The sequence below is a fragment of the Panthera leo genome, chromosome B1 (assembly GCF_018350215.1).
Source record: "Panthera leo isolate Ple1 chromosome B1, P.leo_Ple1_pat1.1, whole genome shotgun sequence".
NCBI lineage: Eukaryota > Metazoa > Chordata > Mammalia > Carnivora > Felidae > Panthera > Panthera leo.
The window spans coordinates 16,105,148-16,125,180 of NC_056682.1; the positions used below are offsets into that span (position 1 = coordinate 16,105,148).

Consider the following 20,033-nt stretch of genomic DNA (forward strand, 5'->3'; position numbering starts at 1 on the left):
TAAGACTGTAAAGTTTCTCTGTCCTTAAACGTGGCATATTTATCTACCATGGACCAATTTGTTTCAGAATACTTATGGAACAGAAAAGACCAGGGCTGAGGCCTAGTTGACAAAAACCAAAACAGAATGAAACCAAAAAACCCAAAAACCACATTATCCTCAGGCTACTTTCTGAACAATGATTTATTTCAAAAGAACAATATTATCCAAAGCCTTTGGGTAAGAGGTTTAGTTAATTACACTTTGGTACAAGAATTTTTTTTCTTTTTTTTTTTTTAGCATTTATTTATTATTATTATTTTTAAGGTTTATTCATTTTTCAGAGACAGACACAGCGTGAACAGGGGAGGGGCAGAGAGAGAGGGAGACACAGAATCCGAAACAGGCTCCAGGCTCTGAGCTGTCAGCACAGAGCCCAATGCGGGTCCTGAACTCAGAAACCTCAGGATCATGACCTGAGCTGAAGTCGGACACTTAACCGACTGAGCCACCCAGGCTCCCCAAACGTTTATTATTGAGAGACAGAGAGCCTGAGCATGGGAGGGGCAGAGAGAGGAGAAGAACAGAATCTGAAGCGGGCTTCAGGTTCTGAGCTGTCAGCACAGAGCCTGACGCGGGGCTCAAACTCAGAAACTGCAAGATCATGACCTGAGCCAAAGTTGGACGCTTAACCGACTGAGCCACCCAGGTGCCCCTTCACTATATTCTTAATGTTTACAATTTCCTCTCCTTTGTTTTAAGCAAAATGATTTTCAGTGAAGTTGAACATTATATTATCTACCAAAAGAAGAGCTAAAGGCTGCTATAAAGTTGGTCATGAGAGTAAAATGGATGCATTTGTCAGTCGTCAAAAACAACAGTAAACTAGGGGCGCCTGGGTGGCTCAGTCAGTTAAATGCTCGACTCTTGATTTCAGCTCAGGTCATATTCTCATGTGGGTTCGAACCCCACGTCACACTTGCTTCTAGATTTATCCTACTTTGTTACCCTAAATCCTCCTTTTATATTAATCTAACTAAAGTTCCAATCATGTTATTCCATTTTATGTAATCTTCAGTGATTCCTTTTTACCTGCTTATTTCTTTGAGAGCAGTCTAGAACATAGATTTGATAATAGCACTTAAATTTTTGTTGGCTAGTGTTATGTGTTTAGAAGAAAGACTCTTTGCTTGGCAGTGAGGATAAGTTGTTCTTTCTCATTGTGGTTTGTTATATTATTTAAACTTATTTCTTTAAAAAAAATTTATTTTTTGAGAGAGTGAGTGTGTAAGCAGAGGAAAAGGGAGAGAGAGAATCTTAAACAAGGTCTACACTCAGCGTGGAGCTCAATCTGGAACTTGATCCCATGACCCTGGGATCATACATGACCTGAGTCGAAATCAAGACTCAGATACTCAACTGAGCTACCCAGGCGCCCCTATGCTTATTTGTTAATAAAGACCATAAAATAATTTTATCATGAATTTCTGTATCTCTTCAAATCGACCCATAGAGCATATTTGAAAATAATTTGTTCATATATGGACTTGTGTAAATGAGTGTAGCTATGTAATAGATACTTAGAATCATGGCTTTGTTTCATACTTTTTCTTTTTTTTGCCCAACTTGGGGCTCAAACTTATGACCCTGAGATCAAGAGACATAGGCTTTACTGACTGAGCCAGCCAAGTGCCCTTGTTTCATACTTTTTATATTTGTTATATTTTTATAATACTTAGCTTAAAGAGGTACTGATAGAGATTGATAGAGATTTGTTAGTGGGACAGGTATGTGTTCTGTTACTGAGTTCAGATTTTTGCCAATACTCATTTTTATCAATTTGTAACCAAAATGTATTATTGGAAGAGTATTCTAGAGCTGTATTAGTTAGCATGTACAATGTGGTTAACAAACGTAATGGGACATTATGTAGATGAATATGCCATTCACATAAATCCTTTAGTATACTAAGACCTTGTTTTAAAGATCTCAAGTCTCTTAAAATTGCTTTTAATTTCCTTCTATAATTTGAAAGCAAATTTTAACGAAAGGAAAAGTGCTTCTATTTCCCAAATGTTTTTGGTTGTAGATTTATTTGCTACTAGTTAGAAACTCTATGGCCTGAAAACTTTGTTTAATGAAAGAGTAAGGGAGAAAGAGTTGCAAATGAACAAATTTAGCAGTGTTTTGTTGTCAAGGTGGCTCTTACCATGTTCTGATAGCTTGGCATTGAGATGTCCAGGAGAAGAATCTAAAGGACTTGTAGACAAGGGCCTGTGGTGGTTACATAATTCAGCCCACCATCTCAGGAAGTAATTTTTTTGTGTCATCCTTGTCCATTGGCTATCTGGCTTGTTTAAAGTTCCCTCTGATGGAATATTCACTATCTAATGTGAATCTTGAATAGCTTTAATGTTTTTTATTCAGTTCCTTCTTATGTTGAACAGAAGAAACAACTTCTTGTGACTTCCAAGTCTGTTTGGTCCTAATAATGCCTTCTAGGGCAATTTTTAAACGTGTAGCCATTTGTGTATTTTTTCATATAAATAATGTTTTAAACAAGCTGGATGTCCACTGGGCAAGGAAGCTGTTTCAGATTTCTCATGTCTTTCACTCCTGTGACTTGTTTAGTTCACCTTAATGTGGAACCATTGTGTGCTGAGTAGAGTGTTTGACTTGCCACCTATTTGACTTTGAGCAAGTTATTTCACTTCTTGGAGTCTCAGTTTCCTGAGAGGATTAGCTCAGTTAGTGTGTAGGAACAATGATCTATTTGTTGCCAATAAATAAGATTATAGGATTAACCTATTCCTGTTTTTGCTGTAATTTCTTAAATATCTGGGTCAGAAACTTTTCCTGTTTTCTCCTAAATGGAATAATCCATTTAGGAATGAGATGTGACTACTTTTTTTAAAATCTAGAAAACATAACCATTTTTTAAAAAAAGTTTGTTTATTTTTGAGAGAGAGAGAGCAAGCGTGGGGAGGGTCAGACAGAGAGGGAGACTGAGAATCCCAAGCAGGCTCCACACTGTTAGTGCAGAGCCTGATGTGGGCCTCAAACTCTTGAATCATGAGATCATGACATGAGCCAAAATCATGAGTCGGACGCTTAACCGACTGAGCCACCCAGGCACCCTAGAACACATAACAGCCGTTAGTTGAAATTAATATCTGAAAGTGAGCAGAAAATAGCCAAAATGTTTAGGAGATGATTAATTTGTTGGATTTGCGTTTATTTTGCCTTATCTTTTGTGTCCAGTGGATATGTATCTATTCTACCTTCCATACTGGGAGTTTATAATACTAGAATTAAATACTTATTTAATGAAAAATGAACGATTGAGGTAGTGTCTTCCCCCCCCCCCCATGCCTCCCCCATTAGTCTTTGGCAAGTAATGGTTCTCAGCTGTAAGGCTTAGCTATCTTAAGTATCTTATCACTAAGGCCAGTGGAATCACTAGGAGAATTTAGCTAAACCTTTGTACCTATGCGTCTGTGAACAAAATTCTTGGTGCTCTATACGTGTTTTTGACCTATGAGATTTAAGATGCTATTTTGTAAATTATTATAAATCTATAATGCAGACATTCTGGAAATGTGGAAAAGGATTGGATACACTTTCACAGTTGATATTCTGAGAAAAAAACTGTCACAGAATATTAAAACAAGAATGGTGTTTTCTTTGACTTGCGGGCTGTTGCCTATATTTGGAATCCTCACACAGGATGAATACTGATCCTGAGCTGGGGGTTCCATTTGTGACTCAGTTTTCTAGGAAATATGACCCCCACCTTCCCCCACTAAGCGCATTTAAAATTGGTGTGTAGTGGCCAAGATGAGTAAAATGAGCAACAAATCCTGGAATGCACAGGTATTTGAGAATTATAGGTTAGCCTTTTGTAGGCCAGCTGTGAAGTAAATCAGGATCCCAAGTTACATTTTGCTCCATAGGATTCCTGGGGACAAAGCAAAGCAAGAGGATGAACTATTATCTGAGATGACGTAAGGTCATATCAAAATTAAGCCAAATCAAGTGGTATTTGAAGAAGGAAAGAAAAAAAACCTTGAGAAATAAGCAGTGCTTAAAATATAGTACAGGTGTCCTTGAGCTGGAACATGAGTATGTGTTTTTCTCTTGGGGGAATTGCCACTTAAGCCCAGTACCATTTTTATTTTTCAGTCTTTATCTTCCTTCTCTATGGACTTGAGCTGCCCTGAGCAGTACAGTGACTTCTGTACAGAAGTGGTAATGGAGTATGTGGCTAGTCCAAATTAAGATGTGCTAGAAGTATAAAATATATACCAGATTGTGAAGACTTAGTATGGAAAAGAATTTCATCAATATATAGTATTGAATATGTATTGAAATCCTAATATTTTAGATATATTAGATGAAATATATTATTGAAATTTAACTGTTTCTTTTTCCCTCTTTTTTTTTTTTTTTACTAATTTTTAAAAAAATGTTTATTATTGAGAGACAGAGACAGAGCATGAGCATGGGAGGGACAGAGACAGGGAGAGACACAGAATCCAAAGAAGGTTCCAGGCTGTGAGCTGTCAGCACAGAGCCTAACATGAGGCCCGAACTCACAAACCGAGAGATCATGACCTGAGCCGTAGTCAGACACTTAACGTACTGAAACAGCCAGGCACTCCTCTTTTTCCCTTTTTAATGTGGCTACTAGGCACTTAAAATTACATTATGTGACTCTTCTTTTTCTGTTGGATAGCACTGGTCTAGAGCTCAGGTTTTTTATTCCTAAGGCATAAAATTGGTACAGAATTAAGAAAAGAGAGACTAGAAATCTTCCAAAGAAAGTGGTCAGCTAAGATGCTGAGCCTGGCGTGATACTTGACTTAGGGGATTCTTCCTGCGTTAGTTGGGGTCTCACTAAGAGACAGAAACCACATAGTACATGAACAAGAAAGTTTAATATAAAGTTTTATTAACTTATAAAGGGACTTAGCTACTGAGAGATAAAGAGAACTCCAAAGAATACAAGAAGAGCAGATAATGGGAGCAATCACTACCCCTAGGGCCAAGCAGAGCACGTTAAGGAGGGACACATTGGAAGAGGGTTCTTTCTTCACCCTGGAGCTGAGATCCGGGCTTGACGGGAGAGGGCACAGCTGTGGCTGTGGTGGAGCGGTTTGGGGAGACACCACAGGTGACAGGAAGCCACCCCCAGGGTGCTAGCACAATTCTCTGGGAAGCTGCCCTCTGAGTGCCATTGGAATCTGCTGGGGGTGGGGTGGGGTGAGTGCCATCTGGTGTCCCACATGCTGCTGCGTGCAGCACGCTGCAGGGGCAATCGGAGAGGAATACACGGGAACCAGGAGAGGAAGCCCCTTCCTCCTCCACAGTCACTCCAGCATCCTCTCCCGATAAATCTTGACATGATCTGGGTTGGCAAAGAAGAAATGTTTACGGGGTCCATCTCCAGTATCCTAAAGCAGGGCAAAAAAGGGTGCATTTGGAGCAGAGAGGCAATAAACTGATGACTGGCATGCTCCATAAGTGTGTTGCCACTGTGTAAGATGCTCTGTTGTTTTGACAAGTTTAGATAGTTTGGCTCCAAGGTAGAATATTTAAAAATTGGGCCATCTATGAATTTTGAGGACAGATGGTCACCACAATCCTAGAATTTTAGTTTGATGAGAATCTCTTTTATTTTGAAATATTTTAGGAAAGATTATGCCTTCTCTTGTTTTGTTATCTACTTTCTTTATATTTTAAACAGTGAATGTTAAAGAGTAGCTTCCAGTAGAAATGCTGTCTTGGTATTTCATTAAAGTTTTACTCCTTGCTCTGTTTATTCCTGGTAGTGTTTGACTACAGTTACAGAGATTACATTCTGTCCTGGTATGGAAATCTCAGCAGAGACGAGGGGCAGCTTTACCATCTGCTCTTGGAAGACTTTTGGGAAATTGCCAGGCAACTGCGCCACAGACTGAGCCACGTGGATGTGGTTAAAGTCGTCTGCAATGATGTTGTAAGAACTTTACTCGCTCATTTCTGTGACCTGAAAGCTGCAAATGCCAGGTAACTGTTTGAATATGAACAACCTCCCCCACTTTTTTTCCACATTAAAATATTTTTCTTTTGTAGAAAGGGGTCAAAGTCAAGATAAAACTCTAGAATTTTCTGCCTTCTTGTTGGCACTTGGCTTGAAATGTACATATGTCGAGGGGTAATAATTATAGTGTGCTGATAGAGTAGTTTTTTTTTTTTTTAGTATTAGGAGTATCTATACTGTGAAAAGTGTCTGAATTTACAATTTTTGGAAAAGTTTAGAATTCATGTTTCTTTTTGTGAGTCCTGTGTTAAGAGCTCTGTCTCATCATAGTATCCTGAAAATTGACTATTATTTATTGACTATTTATTATTACTACTACTTTTATTCTGAAATATCAACTTCCTTATTTTAGTTTAATTCCTTTTTTTTTTTTTTTTTTTTACATTTTCTTTTTTTTTTTTAATTTACATCCAAGTTACTTAGCATATGGTGCAATAATTTCAGGAGTAGAATCCAGTGATTGATCCCCTAAATAAACACCCAGTGCTCATCCCAGCGAGTGTCCTCCTTAATGCCCCTTGCCCAGCCCTCTTTAGGAATCTCCTATGGTTTGTCCCCCTCCCTGTTTTTATATTATTTTTGCTTCCCTTTCCTTATGTTCATCTGTTTTGTATCTTAAATTCCACCTATGAGTGAAGTCCTATGATATTTGTCTTTCTCTAATTTCGCTTAGCATAATACCCTCTAGTTCTATTCATGTAGTTGCAAATGGCAAGATTTCACTCTTTTTGATTGCTAATATTCCGTTTTATATATATACCACATCTTCATTATCCATTCATCAGTTGATGGACATTTGCGTTCTTTCCATACATTAGCTATGGTCAATAGTGCTGCTATGAACATTGGAGTGCATGTGCCCCTTTGAAACAGCACTCTTGTATCCTTTGGATAAATACCTAGTAGTGCAATTGCTGGGTTGTAGGGTAGTTCTATTTTTAATGTTTTGAGGAACCTCCACACTGTTTTCTAGAGTGGCTGCACCAGTTTGCATTCCTACCAGCAATGCAAAAGGGTTCCTCTTTCTCCCCATCCTTGCCAATATCTATTGTTTCCTGAGTGGTTAATTTTAGCCATTCTGACCAGCATGAGGTGGTATCTCATTGTGGTTTTGATTTGTATTTCCCTGATGATGAGTGATGTTGAGCATGTTTTCATGTGTCTGTTGGCCATCTGGATGTCTTCTTTGGAAAAGTGTTTGTTCATGTTTTTTGCTCATTTCTTCACTGGATTGTTTTTTTGGGTGTTCGGTTTGGTAAGTTCTTTATAGATTTTGGATACTAACCCTTTATCGATATGTCCTTTGCAAATATCTTCTCCCATTCTGTCGGTTACCTTTTAGTTTTAATGGTTGTTTCCTTCACTGTGTAGAAGCTTTTTATCTTGATGAGGTCCCAATAGTTCATTTTTGCTTTTGTTTCCCTTGCCTCTGGAGACATGCTGAGTAAGAAGTTGCTGTGGCCAAGGTCAAAGAAGTTATTGCCTGCTTTCTCCTCTAGGATTTTGATGGCTTCCTGTGTTACATTTAGGTCTTTCACCTATTTTGAGTTTATTTTTGTGTATGTGTAAGAAAGTGGTCCAGGTTCATTCTTCTGCATGTCACTGTCCAGTTTTCCCAACACCATTCCCAGGTGCCCCTGAATGTCCCATTATTGAGTGAGTGCAAAAATGCTGAATTACGGCATTTCTAACTTGCACGTAAAGGTCGTCTTATTTAAAGGAGTGGCCTTCTGCCTGTTTGGATATGGACTCAGTAGGAGAGGCGCTCCTTACAGTTAATGCGGCCTGTTCTCGCTGATATTATTCTATCTCTACTTTCAGGGAAGAGGGAGGGTATCTGACAGACACACAGGAGGATGAATAAGCACTGGCATCCTTATTGGGCAGGTGGTAACTGCTGTTCTCTCCTAAGAAGCCCTGCTGTGTGAATTTACCAGCGAGCAGCCCTCTTTTGCCCTGTGCTGTTGCTCATTGGGGCCCAGCTGGTAAATGTCATTGTCCAGCAGCAGCTCTCTGTTCCCGGCTATATTGCCTCTTTCTAGGAATCATTTTCTCTCCCAGAGTCTACCTGGCACAGGTTTATGAGATCAACATTTACAGAGCCATCTCATGCCTATTACTTTCCAGCTTGCTGCCCTCAGTGTGTTGCAGTTTTTAAAAACCTGTGACCCATAGTAGGAAATACATTTTCTAATGTGACCTAATTTCATAAAACAGTACCTTTGTTACCTGTGATAACTGATACCTTTTTGTTACTTTCTTTTTTTTTTTTTAAATGGTGTTGGGGACGAACTAAATTTTATTTTATTCCTTGTGGCTCACAACCTAGGTTTGAAAAAATTACTGTAGAGCAGTGGTTCTCAGATTTTTTTGGTCTCAGGTCCCCTCTATACTCTTAAAAGTTACTGAAAACCTAAAAGCACTTTATGTGGGCCCTATCTCATGGGGAACTGGAGCCAGGTTGTACTGCGTTTGCAAGAGCTGACTGTGCACGTCTCTTCCCTACTTTGAGATCAATGGCATCACCTTGTTAGCTTGTAATTGGCCATGGTGGGAGTATTTACACAGTGCAATGGGCCAGTACTACAAATCAGAGTGTTTTCCCCCTTGGGGAGCCACTTGTTAAACCTAATACCACCTCCCCTCTCGTTAGACTACCAATATTTACCGTATCAGATATTAAAAGTAAGAAATTTTTAAAGTGCATGAATACACAATACACTTCCCATTAGCCAGTAGAGTGATGTCGGCCCGCATCAGGTAGCCTCTAGAAGCTCCCCGATGCCTCTGAGAACAGGAGTGAAAAAGACAAGTGACATTTTGTACTGCACATAGGGGTCCCCAGACCACCCTTGGCAAACTGCTGTTGCTAGAGAAAGCAGCTTCCAGTAAGGGCGTATGGGAACAAATAGGGAAAATGAGAGAATGAGGACTCTTGGCTTATATCCCTGGCGTCTCAAAAGCTTCAGCCTCTCCTTTTGAGTGTTTAGCAACCCCTTAGAGCTTCTGCTGGTTTGCTGTGGTATCTGTTGTATAAAGTGCTCCTTTGTTCTGCCTGGCAGATACTGTCCAAGACTTGTTTGAACTCCGCAGAAGCTCATTTTAAAGTATTTACATTATGGTCCAGTAGAAGACAGTACTTTAAATCCATGGTTTATTCCAGTTGGAAGACTGATAGATTTAAGTTTGGGAGAAGAGCAAGTGGTTGGAGAAATTTAGTATTTTTGTGATTATCTAATTTGAACATGAACACATATTTTTCATGGAGATGTTTGCCAGCTTCTGAAATTACTGCTTTTGTGACTAATATATTATGTTTATATATATATGTGTATATATATATATGTATATATATGTGTGTGTATATATATATGTATATATATATGTGTGTATATACATATATATATACACACACATATATATACATATATATATACACACACATATATATATATATGTATTCTACCCAATCTATTTTGTGACTAATATATTTTGTGACTAAGATATTATGGGTAAAGCATTGCAATAATAGAAACAGAGAATTGATTCCATTTTAGAAACGCCTTCTCCCTGGGCTTCTAGTTTTCTTATACCAGATTTATTTTGCTGAGATCTGGGCTGTGCCCAGAAGCTCTAGTTGATGATTTTTATTAAAGAAAAAAAAAAAAAATCCACTCTATCCTAGTATTATAGATATTTGAAAAAGTGCCAGTAGGTTACGGGTGTTTTTCATGTAGATGATTGTGCCCTGGAAGTGAACCACAGAGAACTCCTATCTGATTGTGCATTATCTTCTACAAATCACTCAGTGAGACTTGCAGACATTGTGTCCAGGTTTGATGGCTGTGTCTACACTTGCCTGCTCCAGGTAAACAGTGCCCTCGTCCTAGAAATCTCTATTGGTGTGCAGGTATCTGTTGGCTGTAAAATGATTTTGGCAGCCTGGGAAGCACCCAATTGAATTGGCCACTGTCAGACAAGGGAATAATAAATTGCATTAATAAAAACAACACAATGCACTGGTTGACTGTTAGGGAATTGTGTGGAGGCAGCTTTCCAGTCAGCTCATATTTATTTCCAGGCCGACATTCTGTTGCTTTGTAAACCCAGATCACATTTAATTCTTGCCTCTGCTGCTTCTTCCTTTGTCCCATCTGTCTGGTTCCAGCATGTTTCAGAAAAATCTAAAACTGATTTTTCGTATGCTGTTTAATCAATAGCATCTTTAATTTCATATTCTTCTTACAATGTCTTTGTGTTTTGTTTACTAGTCAAGCACAGGCATGCTAAGGGGGAAAATAATTTTTATTAATGTATTCTGTCTTTATCTCCCCCCCCCCCCCCCGCCCTTTCATCTTTGCAGTCATTGATTATAGAGCAGTATAAAGAGTCTGGACTTGAGAGTCAGGCAGAATAAGGGAGTTATTTCTACTATTTATTACCTCTGGCTTTAGACTATTCACGTAACCACTCAGATCCTCAGTATTCTCATCTATGAAATGGTGATGATGGTATCTGCTTCTTGGTGTAGGTGGGAAGATTTAGTAATGTACATAGGAAACTTATAAAAAGCTAATGTTTGCTCACTCAAGGAATGAGAACCCACATGTAAGTAGTAGGAATTGCAGTAAACAAATGATTGATCCGCACCGGCACAGGAGGATGCTGCCTGGATGAAGAAGGCTCATGGTCACCTCCTGACCCAGAAGTAGCCAGGTGCTTCGAGACTTTTTCTTGGATTCTCAAACAGTACCTGATGTCCACTGACTAGAGGGCATGGTGGGAATATCCTGCTTGGAGTGAACAGAGGGATTCCAGGGAAGCATTTGCCTCTCCTTTTTCCATAGATCGAGCTTGTTTGACTAGCTGTCTGGCCTTTGGCTCACTCAGAAAGTTTTCCGTAACTCAGTTTTAGGAGGGAGATGAATTTGTAGAAGTCTGAGGACCGGGCTCTTTTTTATGATCTACCTTCCATTGGAACAGAGAGGGAATTGTATACACTTTGAGAGGGATTTTGGTATTATAGTAAGAAGCCTCTCTTGTTAGTTTTTTTTGGGGGGCCAGCTTTTCCCAATAATCATTAACCAAATACATATTTTAAAGTAAAGTTTTACCCTTAAATGTGCTTGACATGACAAAACTAGCATCTAGATCTTACTATATTAAAATAACATTAGCTGGCAGCATAGAGTTTAAAATAATTGAGGATGCCATTTTAATTATATTATTTTTATTTTTTAAGGTAAACTCTACTGCCAGTGGCTCAAACTCATGACCCCAAAATCAAGACTCCCATGTTCTACCAACTGAGCCAGCCAGGCACCCTTGAAGATGCCATTTTTAAAAAGTAAACATCTATCAGTACATATGCAAAGGCTTATTCTTAAAATCTGTTTATTTTGTTGGCTTTGCATATTTGTATTGAACCTCTTGTTGTAGAAGACAAAGAGGAAATCTTTCTTTTTTAGAGTACTTTGGAAACTAGTCTCCATTCTCTAGTGGAAAAAGAAAGCGCAGTGAACTCCCAGGAGGTCTAGTGGTAAAGGCGCCAATATGCATGTGTTTCATTTCCTATGTAGTACCCAGTGCCCAGTATGATTGCTCCCCCTCTGCAGTGTCCCCCACCCCACCCCCAGGATTGACCACTAGTTACTATAAGAAGTCCCTAAATTTTATGTCTTATCTGGTATTAGATATTAGAAAATTAGCTTCCCAGTCTTTCTTGGTCACTACTGCTATCAAGATACTATGGGAAAAGGAGGCATAGAAAGTTCTACTTTCTACTCCTCTTCACTCAGATCCTCCAAATTAACGGTGCTAGGGTAAGAATAGGTCAGTACCCATAGGGAAGCCTTTGACCACGGTGGCAAGACTGTTTAGAAAATACTTGGGATGAGTGCCTGGGTGGCTCAGTCAGTTGAGTGTCCGACTCTTGATTGTGGCTCAGGTCATGATCCCAGGGTTGTGGGATCAAGCCCTGTGTCGGGCTCTGTGCTGAGTGTGGAGCCTGCTTAAGATTCTTAATCTCTCTCTCCCTCTCTCTCCCTCTCTCTCCCTCTCTCTCCCTCTCTCTCCCTCTCTCTCCCTCTCTCTCCCTCTCTCACTCTGTTCCAACCCCTCCCTCCCTGCCTCCCTCTCAAGTAAAATTAAAGAAAATACTTGGGAACCTCACAGAAGGCAATTGGCCACCAATTATGTAGCATCAAGTCATGGACCCTTTCCTCAGGAAAACCCACAGAACTTTTTTTTTTTATTTTTATTTATTTTTTTTTTTTATTTTTGAGAGACAGAGACAGAGCACAAGTGGGGGAGGTGTAGAGAGAGAATGAGACAGAATCTGAAGCAGGCTCCAGGCTCTGAGCTTTCAGCACAGAGCCCAACGTGAGGCTCGAACCCACAAACCAAGAGATCATGACCTGAGCCAAAGCTGGATGCTCAACCGACTGAGCCACCCAGGCGCCCCAAAACCCACAGAACTTTTATCTCATGATTACCTAGTCAGGAAGGCTGCCCGCTGGCTAGTGGCCCTGGTTTATGCTTTCTTAGTTTTCTTTTTTTTCTTTTTGTTGTTTTCTTTTTGTTTTTTTTTAATGACGCTGTAGATCACATTTAAGAAGACATCTAGGAGACTTGAAAATAATCCAGTTAAAGAAATACTCCTACTTTCCTAGATTGTTGCTATGATTTGGGAGTCGTGTATAATTGTTGATGCTTCTTAAGGTTTTAAATCCCAACAGCCCATGCGTTTGCATTGTGATTGGGAAAATTATTGGCTATTGATATTTTTGAGGAGTGGACACATTATTAAAACAGATATATTCTCCATTTGAGATATTTGATATTTAATGAGACATAATCAAATTGTTTCCAGAGATTTCTTTCCTGCCTCTTCCCTCTCTTTGTTAATTTTTTTTAGACATGAAGAACAACCAAGGCCTTTTGTGCTGCATGTGTCCCTGAGGAACTCGTATGATGAAGTGAGGTTCCTACAAATGTGTTCTAGGGTTCTGGTGTTTTGTCTCCTCCCCTCAAAGGATGTCCAGTCTCTCAGCTTACGTATAATGCTTGCAGAAATTCTCACAACAAAAGGTACTTTTATAAATAATTCATATCACTAATGGGATGATCATGTAAACAAATGCGCTACATACTAATGTGATAACCCTTTGTATACACCTATGCAGACCTTGTATATTGTGGGACAATATGCAAACTAAAATATTTTCAAATTTTCAAAGTTTAAGTGCCACTCAAAGAGGGCATTTTTTGGCCATCCGTGATAATCAAGTTTTTTATGTAACATGTTGCCAAATGCATAGTCCATTCTGTTGTTTATTTTGATACAGGATAATCCGTCCTTATGCCCTTCACAGGGAAACATCCATTTGGGATAGCTTTTGAGTTATCCAGGCCAGTCATACATACAGCAATGAAAGAATATCTACACTCCAGGGTGCGTTTACTTAAAACACTTTTAAGATAGAAGATTCATTGATAATGCCTATATATGATTTTGTGAACTTACAATGAATAAAAAAAGGAAGGGTACCACAATATAATGAGTTACTACAGAAAGTATATTGAGGGAGATGCTTGGCCAGAATAAGAAAAGTGGAAGAAAATGCGACCTAAGAGAAATTTCTCTTATCTCAAAATCTCAAATAGCACTGCCTCTGATATGCATTGATGGAGTATCTAATTTATGATCTGTGGCTGTTAGTGGATACCAACCACAGAGAAAAGGGAACTTTTTAACTGCGAGTTGGTAGGATGGATTGGGGGTAGTATCATTGGCTTTTCAGCGGCCTCTTCCCGGAGGTCTGCTTTCACCAGCTGGGAGCACGTTCACTTTTCTCTTTTGGCAGAAGCACATAATGAGCCTTATAAAAGAAATAAAAGAAAAAAAGATCTGCGTACTTAATTTCGATATCTCTGTTAGGAACTTGGGTTCCAAATGACTTTCTTTCATTTTTCCTTTAAAGTTAACCCTTTTGTCAAGACAACCACTTGCTTGTAGCCCTAGCTGGTAGCATATCCAAGGGGAAGGGCAGCTGTCTGTACACGCACACGTGTTTTTGAATATCTGAGTTGTTCATATGTTCCCCACTTGGGTAGTTTAAAAACGTTTCCTGACTGTTGTTTCAGTTCTGTAAAGGAAAAACAATTCCTCCAAAGGACAGTACCGTTTTCAGTGGTGCTTTCTTCTCCTTCCCGCAGTCTTGAAGCCGGTGGTGGAGTTACTTAGTAATCCAGATTACATCAACCAGATGCTGCTTGCCCAGCTGGAGCGCAGAGAACAGATGAATGAACATCACAAGAGAGCCTACACCTATGCTCCTTCTTATGAAGAGTTCATCAAGCTTATTAACGGCAACTCTGATGTTGAATTCTTGAAGCAACTAAGGTATTTGGCCTTTAATTATAGCCAAGTTATAATAGCTACTAATTATCATCCTCTGCCGTGTTAGGTTAAAAAAAAATGTGGTTGTCAGGGAGGCAGAAATAAAGGAAGCCCGTAAATCTCACGATTCAGTGACCACTAAATTTATCCAGCTTCTCCTTTAGCAGAGGAAGTTTTTTGTTTTTGTTTTTTAAAGTATCATGTTTTTCGGGGCGCCTGGGTGGCTCAGTCGGTTGAGCGTCCGACTTCGGCTCAGGCCATGATCTCACGGTCCGTGAGTTCGAGCCCCGCGTCAGGCTCTGTGCTGACGGCTCAGAGCCTGGAGCCTGCTTCTGATTCTGTGTCTCCCTCTCTGTCTGACCCTCCCCCACTCATGCTCTGTCTCTCTCTGCCTCAGAAATAAATAAACATTAAAAAAAAATTTAAAAAAAAATAAAAATAAAAAAAATAAAAAGCTCAAGATTTAAAAAAAATTAAAAATAAAGTATCATGTTTTTCAAGTAATTAGGTTATAATAGATTGAAAGCTGTTTTGTTGTAGGAGGACCTGCTTAGCCGGATAAGCAGATGCTTACCTTAGAGAAGCATTGGAAGGAGATGATGTGTTTTTAAAATTACATAGTAGAACATTGTGTTGATTTTCATTTTTCTTAGAAAATGCAGGCCCAGGTTTGGGAATCAAGGGTTCTTGACTAATTGTTTTGAAAAAATACGACTCAAATGTACCCCAGGAGTCTCTTTTATAAGGGAGTTCAGTCTTCCTTACCATATTTGAGATACCTTAGGGGTGACTGTGTTTTTGTGTATTTATTTTTAATTTCTTTGGTATGTGCCTATACAGTATGATTATATCGTAGTGTATAGTTTGTGGATTTTCTAGGCTTCTGTAGTTCCTCCTCTATTTTAGTGTCCCCAAGCAGTAATACATGGGGAAGAAAGGCAACTCTGATATATCAGTTTTGCTTCTGGTAAGTAATTTCCTTTTTGATCATGTGACTCTTGAGCTGATAGAGACCCCAAGGCCCTATATCCCAGATTTGTTTCCTGAGGTTTACAGGTTATGCCCACTCAAAGGTCATCCTTTCCATGGCTTTCTTTGACTCCTTTTAAAGTGTCATTCCATAGAATGTGAAAGAGCACACAGTGACAGGACATCCTTGTTGCCTCCTCTTCCCCTTAAAATTGCCAACCCACAAGTGTGCGTGCACGTGCACCAACCCCCCCCTCAAGTGCTGGAGATGCCATTCAAGCCTGTACTCCAGTATTCCTCTATCTGGTGCTCTTACACCTATTGTTCCCAGATGTACTGCCTGTCGTGTGACAAAGGTATCGTGATGACCAACATGTGTGAAATGGGAGTTTTTTCTTAGGACATTGTTTGTGAGCAGATGGTACTTCATGTTGCTAAATTGTGGAGGTATGGCATTCCTAAGTACTTTTTCCCTGTCAAGCAGTCTTTCCACAATATAGTCAGATGTGGACCATTTGGTAACTCCCAAGGGAGTTTAAGATAACAATCTAGGACCAATGGTGGCAGGTACTTACCTGAATCAGTATTCGTTCTACTTCTAGACTTATGAATGAGTGTTCCGTTTTGTGTACCAAACAAAAAAGTCCCAGCACTGCACACATGTTGACCTAGATAGCCATGTAACAAAAAGGTACCAAAAGACTTTTTAAAATCAGAAGTAATTATTTTGGACGGTCAACCATTGGTATTATAAGATGAATGGATCTTGATTAAAATTAATAGTCTACCATTTTCAAAATGTACTAATCAAAGACTCAGAACTATTTGAAATGCCATAGATATCGTAATGTTGGCAGTTCATTATCTAGTAGGTAAAGAAGTAACTCAGCAAAAATTGACCTTTAAAAAATAGAAGCCCCAGGATGATGAGACAGCTTGCTTTTGCCACAGTAGGAGCATTTTGGACTGCCTTCACCTGAGCGGCTAAAGATTACACTAGAAATCCTGATTTGACCTTTTCCCTTTATAATGATGAAACAAAAATGGCATGAGCGCTTCACTCTTCCCGTAAGACCACTTTCTCCTGATGTCATAAATAGGGCAGTACTAAAGGCTAACGCACTGGGTGTGTTGAGAGGCAGGCCCTCTGTTGATCACTGAGAGGCTTAAGGGGCAGTAGAAATGCTGAACTGAACAGTGTTTTTATTTTTTGTTTAAACCTTGAGATGCAGTTTACAACCCGTTAAATTCACCATTTTAAAGTGTGTGATTCAGTGGTTTTTAGTGTATTCAGACTGTGCAACCATTACCTCCAATTCCAGAATGTTTTCATCATTCTAAAAAGAAACCCTGTGCCCATTAGCAGTCACTGCCCATTGCTCCTGCCCCCAGCCCTTGGCAGCCCCCAATTTACTTTCTGCCTCTGTGGACATTTCATATAAATGGAATCATGCAACATGCGGCCTCTTGTGCGTGGCTTCTTCTGTTCAGCATGGTATTTTCAAGGGTCATCCATGTTGTGGTATGTATCAATACTTCATTTCTTTCGTTGGCTGAGTAATATTCCATTGTGTGAATATACCACATTTTGTTCATTCGTCCGTCAGTTGATGGACAGTTTGGGCTGTTTGCATTTTAAAGAATGCCTTTTTCAGGTACTGTTGAGCATCTGCAGAAGCAGTATCAGTGACTTGATAGAGTAAAATAAAATGTTGTGGATTCTTAACCTCTTCCTACCTCCATCTCTCCCCACTGTATACCTGCCCCCAGCAAGGGGTGATAGAGTACAAGACACCAGGAAGGGGTCTCCTTCTGTGCATTACTCCAATCCCATATATATTCCTCTGCTCTTTTGTGCCCTCCACAGCAGTCCACTTCACTGCTGGGGTCTGTTGCCCACAAAGTTCAGAGTCCATTGGGAGGACTCTTGGAGGTACTTTGGTGATTAGATAATCAAATTCTTAAAGTGCCCATTCTATTAGAAACAAAAAGAATACATTCTCAGATTGAGTTATGTTTATGTAATGACTGAGCACAACTGGAATGACCTGTTTTTCTGCCCTCTGTCTCTTGGTAAACTCAGTTCCTCATGAACATCTTGGGAAATACGTTGATGGCTTACTTTGGAAGGGCTGCAAAATTCTTAGAGTAGACAGCAAAAATTACGGGATCATGGTAATCCTGAAGCATAGATAGCCTCCTCAACAAGCTTGGCCCCTGAAGAACCTGGGGGAAGAAATACTGTGAAGGCATTTTTCTCAATGAAAGATATGCACATCCAGAGTTACTTTCTTTCTTGTAAAATTTTTTTTTAACATTTATTTATTTTTGAGAGACAAAGTGAGACAGTGCATAAGTGGGGGAGGGGCAGAGAGAGAAGGGGGACACAGAATCTGAAGCAGGCTCCAGGCTCTGAGCTGTCAGCACAGAGCCCAACCAGGGGCTGGGGCAGGGAGTTGGGGGGGGGGGGGGGCTCAAACTCATGAACTGCAAGATCATGACCTGAGTTGAAGTTGGACGCTTAACCTGAGCCACCCAGGTACCCCCAGAGTTACTTTCTGAATACTCTTATAAATGCTGAATTAACCCTCAGTTTATTCTCACTATTTATTTATTTACTTATTTATTTTTTAAGTTTATTTTTGAGACAGAGAGAGACAGAGTATGAACGGGGGAGGGTCAGAGAGAGAGGGAGACACAGAATCTGAAACAGGTTCCAGGCTCTGAGCGGTCAGCACAGAGCCCGACACGGGGCTCGAACTCACGGACCACAAGATCATGACCTGAGCCGAAGTCGGACACTTAACCGACTGAGCCACCCAGGTGCCCCTATTCTCACTTTTTAAGAGAGGGGTTTATGGGGGGGTGGGAGGGAGGGGAAAGTGGGTGATGGGCATTGAGGAAGGCACCTGTTGGGATGAGCACTGGGTGTTGTATGGAAACCAACTTAACAATAAATTTCATATTAAAAAATTAAATAAAATTCATAATACTAGACTGGAAAAAAAAATAAATGTATTCTTGAAGTTAAAAAAAATACTGAATTATCCTGAGGCATCCTGCCCTGACCTATGACTATGAGACAGTTCCTTGGACTTTGCTGTAAGAGAAAATGCCTGGCAGTTCTGTTTGATATGGCACTGGTATATCTTTTATCCAGGGGCAGTATCCCCATTCACTGTATCTGAAGGTAACCTAAAGGCTACCCTGTATTCTCTGCTTCTTGCACAGACTGCACTAGAAAGGCGACCAGGAACAACTCTGCAGTGGCAGAGGTTGATCTTTTTGTTCAAAAAAGGTGATGTTGCACAAATAACCTGGCTACTTGGCTGCTTATTTATCTGATAGAAAAATTGCACTCTATTCAGGGCTCAGGTCTGCTTACTGTTATTGAGAGTCAACACTGCTTTTTATTGGACTGCTGTCTAAAGCCAGCATCGATGAAGCTCATCAGCTGCCTGACACTAATGGAGCTGCTTTTTTCAATCATAGTCTGAGCTATTCTGTTGTTTTTCTTGTACCATTAGAGTCCTCTGCTGCCTGACTTTATTAGCATTTTAGGTTACTGTCTTCACATTGGTCTCAGTAAGATTTTGAGATCGGCTGCCTAAGGCAGGGAACGTATCTTATTTAGACTAAGCAGTTGATGAAGTCATCCGCTTTTTTGTCATACATATTTGGGAGATAGATGCATATTTTCTAAAGGAAGCAAAGTCATTAAACTCTGTTGGGTTGAAATGCATCAAAAACAACCAAACCAAAAAAACTTTGATGGTGATATTTGTAGTTCCGTGGTAGTTTGTTTTTTTCTGAGTCAGCATGAGCTGCTTTTACAGTAAGATTATAGAGCTAGAAATGCTCCCTTCAAGAACACTAAACCAGGTGTTTTTGACCTTGACTATATATTAGAATCACCCAGGCTTTAAAAAAAATTACAGCTGGATATTCCACTGTCCTTTGTAGCTATTTCCTTTTTCTTCTTTTCTGGCATCCAAGATGTTGAAGTGAGGATGTGGTGGTTGGACTGGCATAACATTTTAAATTTTCCAGGGTCTTCTAGTAGAAGCAGTGATCCACTCGGCTAACAAAACAGGAGCCAGGAATTGGAATGTCATGTTGATGGAGGATTTTCAAGGACAACTGACCAGATTTCCCACTGCCCGTCTGGGTGGTGGGATGGTTTTTGGTCTCGTACTCTATGCTGTACAGTTGTAGCAAGGCAGGAGAGTGCTACATCCCATGCATACATTGGACAAATACTGCTTTCCTGGACTGGACATTTGCCAGAGTTACAGAGATGCCAAGCACATGCTCAAGGAAGGGAAAACTTCTTTGTTTTGAAGCTGCCATTTATTGAATATCTAATATGCATTAAATACAGGGTCAGCTTCTTACCATCTGACCATTGTAACAACCATGTGAATTAAGTACCACTACTCATCATATAGTTGAAGGAGGTAAAGTGACTTGCCTTGGATCACTTAACTAATAAGTAGCAGCTGGGATTTGAACTCAGGTCTATCTGACTTAAAATTCCGCATGTAAAGGTGAGTAGCCTACTAGCCAGGTGGGCAAAAGACAGCAGTGACACCCGGCCCCAGC

The 20,033-nt window shown here is 39.9% G+C and overlaps 1 protein-coding gene across 12 annotated transcripts in view; it reads left to right on the top strand.

Annotated features, from left to right (window-relative positions):
* The window catches only part of SNX25 (sorting nexin 25), a 150,264-nt gene that overhangs the window by 34,360 nt on the left and 95,871 nt on the right, over positions 1-20,033 (top strand). For all 12 annotated transcript variants that reach the window (XR_006201453.1, XR_006201455.1, XR_006201452.1 and 9 more), the window contains exons 3-5: positions 5,811-6,027; positions 12,978-13,150; positions 14,279-14,465. Coding sequence is in view for 2 of the 12 variants with exons in the window: in XM_042934303.1 (XP_042790237.1) it covers positions 5,811-6,027; positions 12,978-13,150; positions 14,279-14,465 (577 nt within the window). In the remaining 10 variants the exon portion in view is untranslated. The remainder of the gene's footprint in view (positions 1-5,810; positions 6,028-12,977; positions 13,151-14,278; positions 14,466-20,033) is intronic.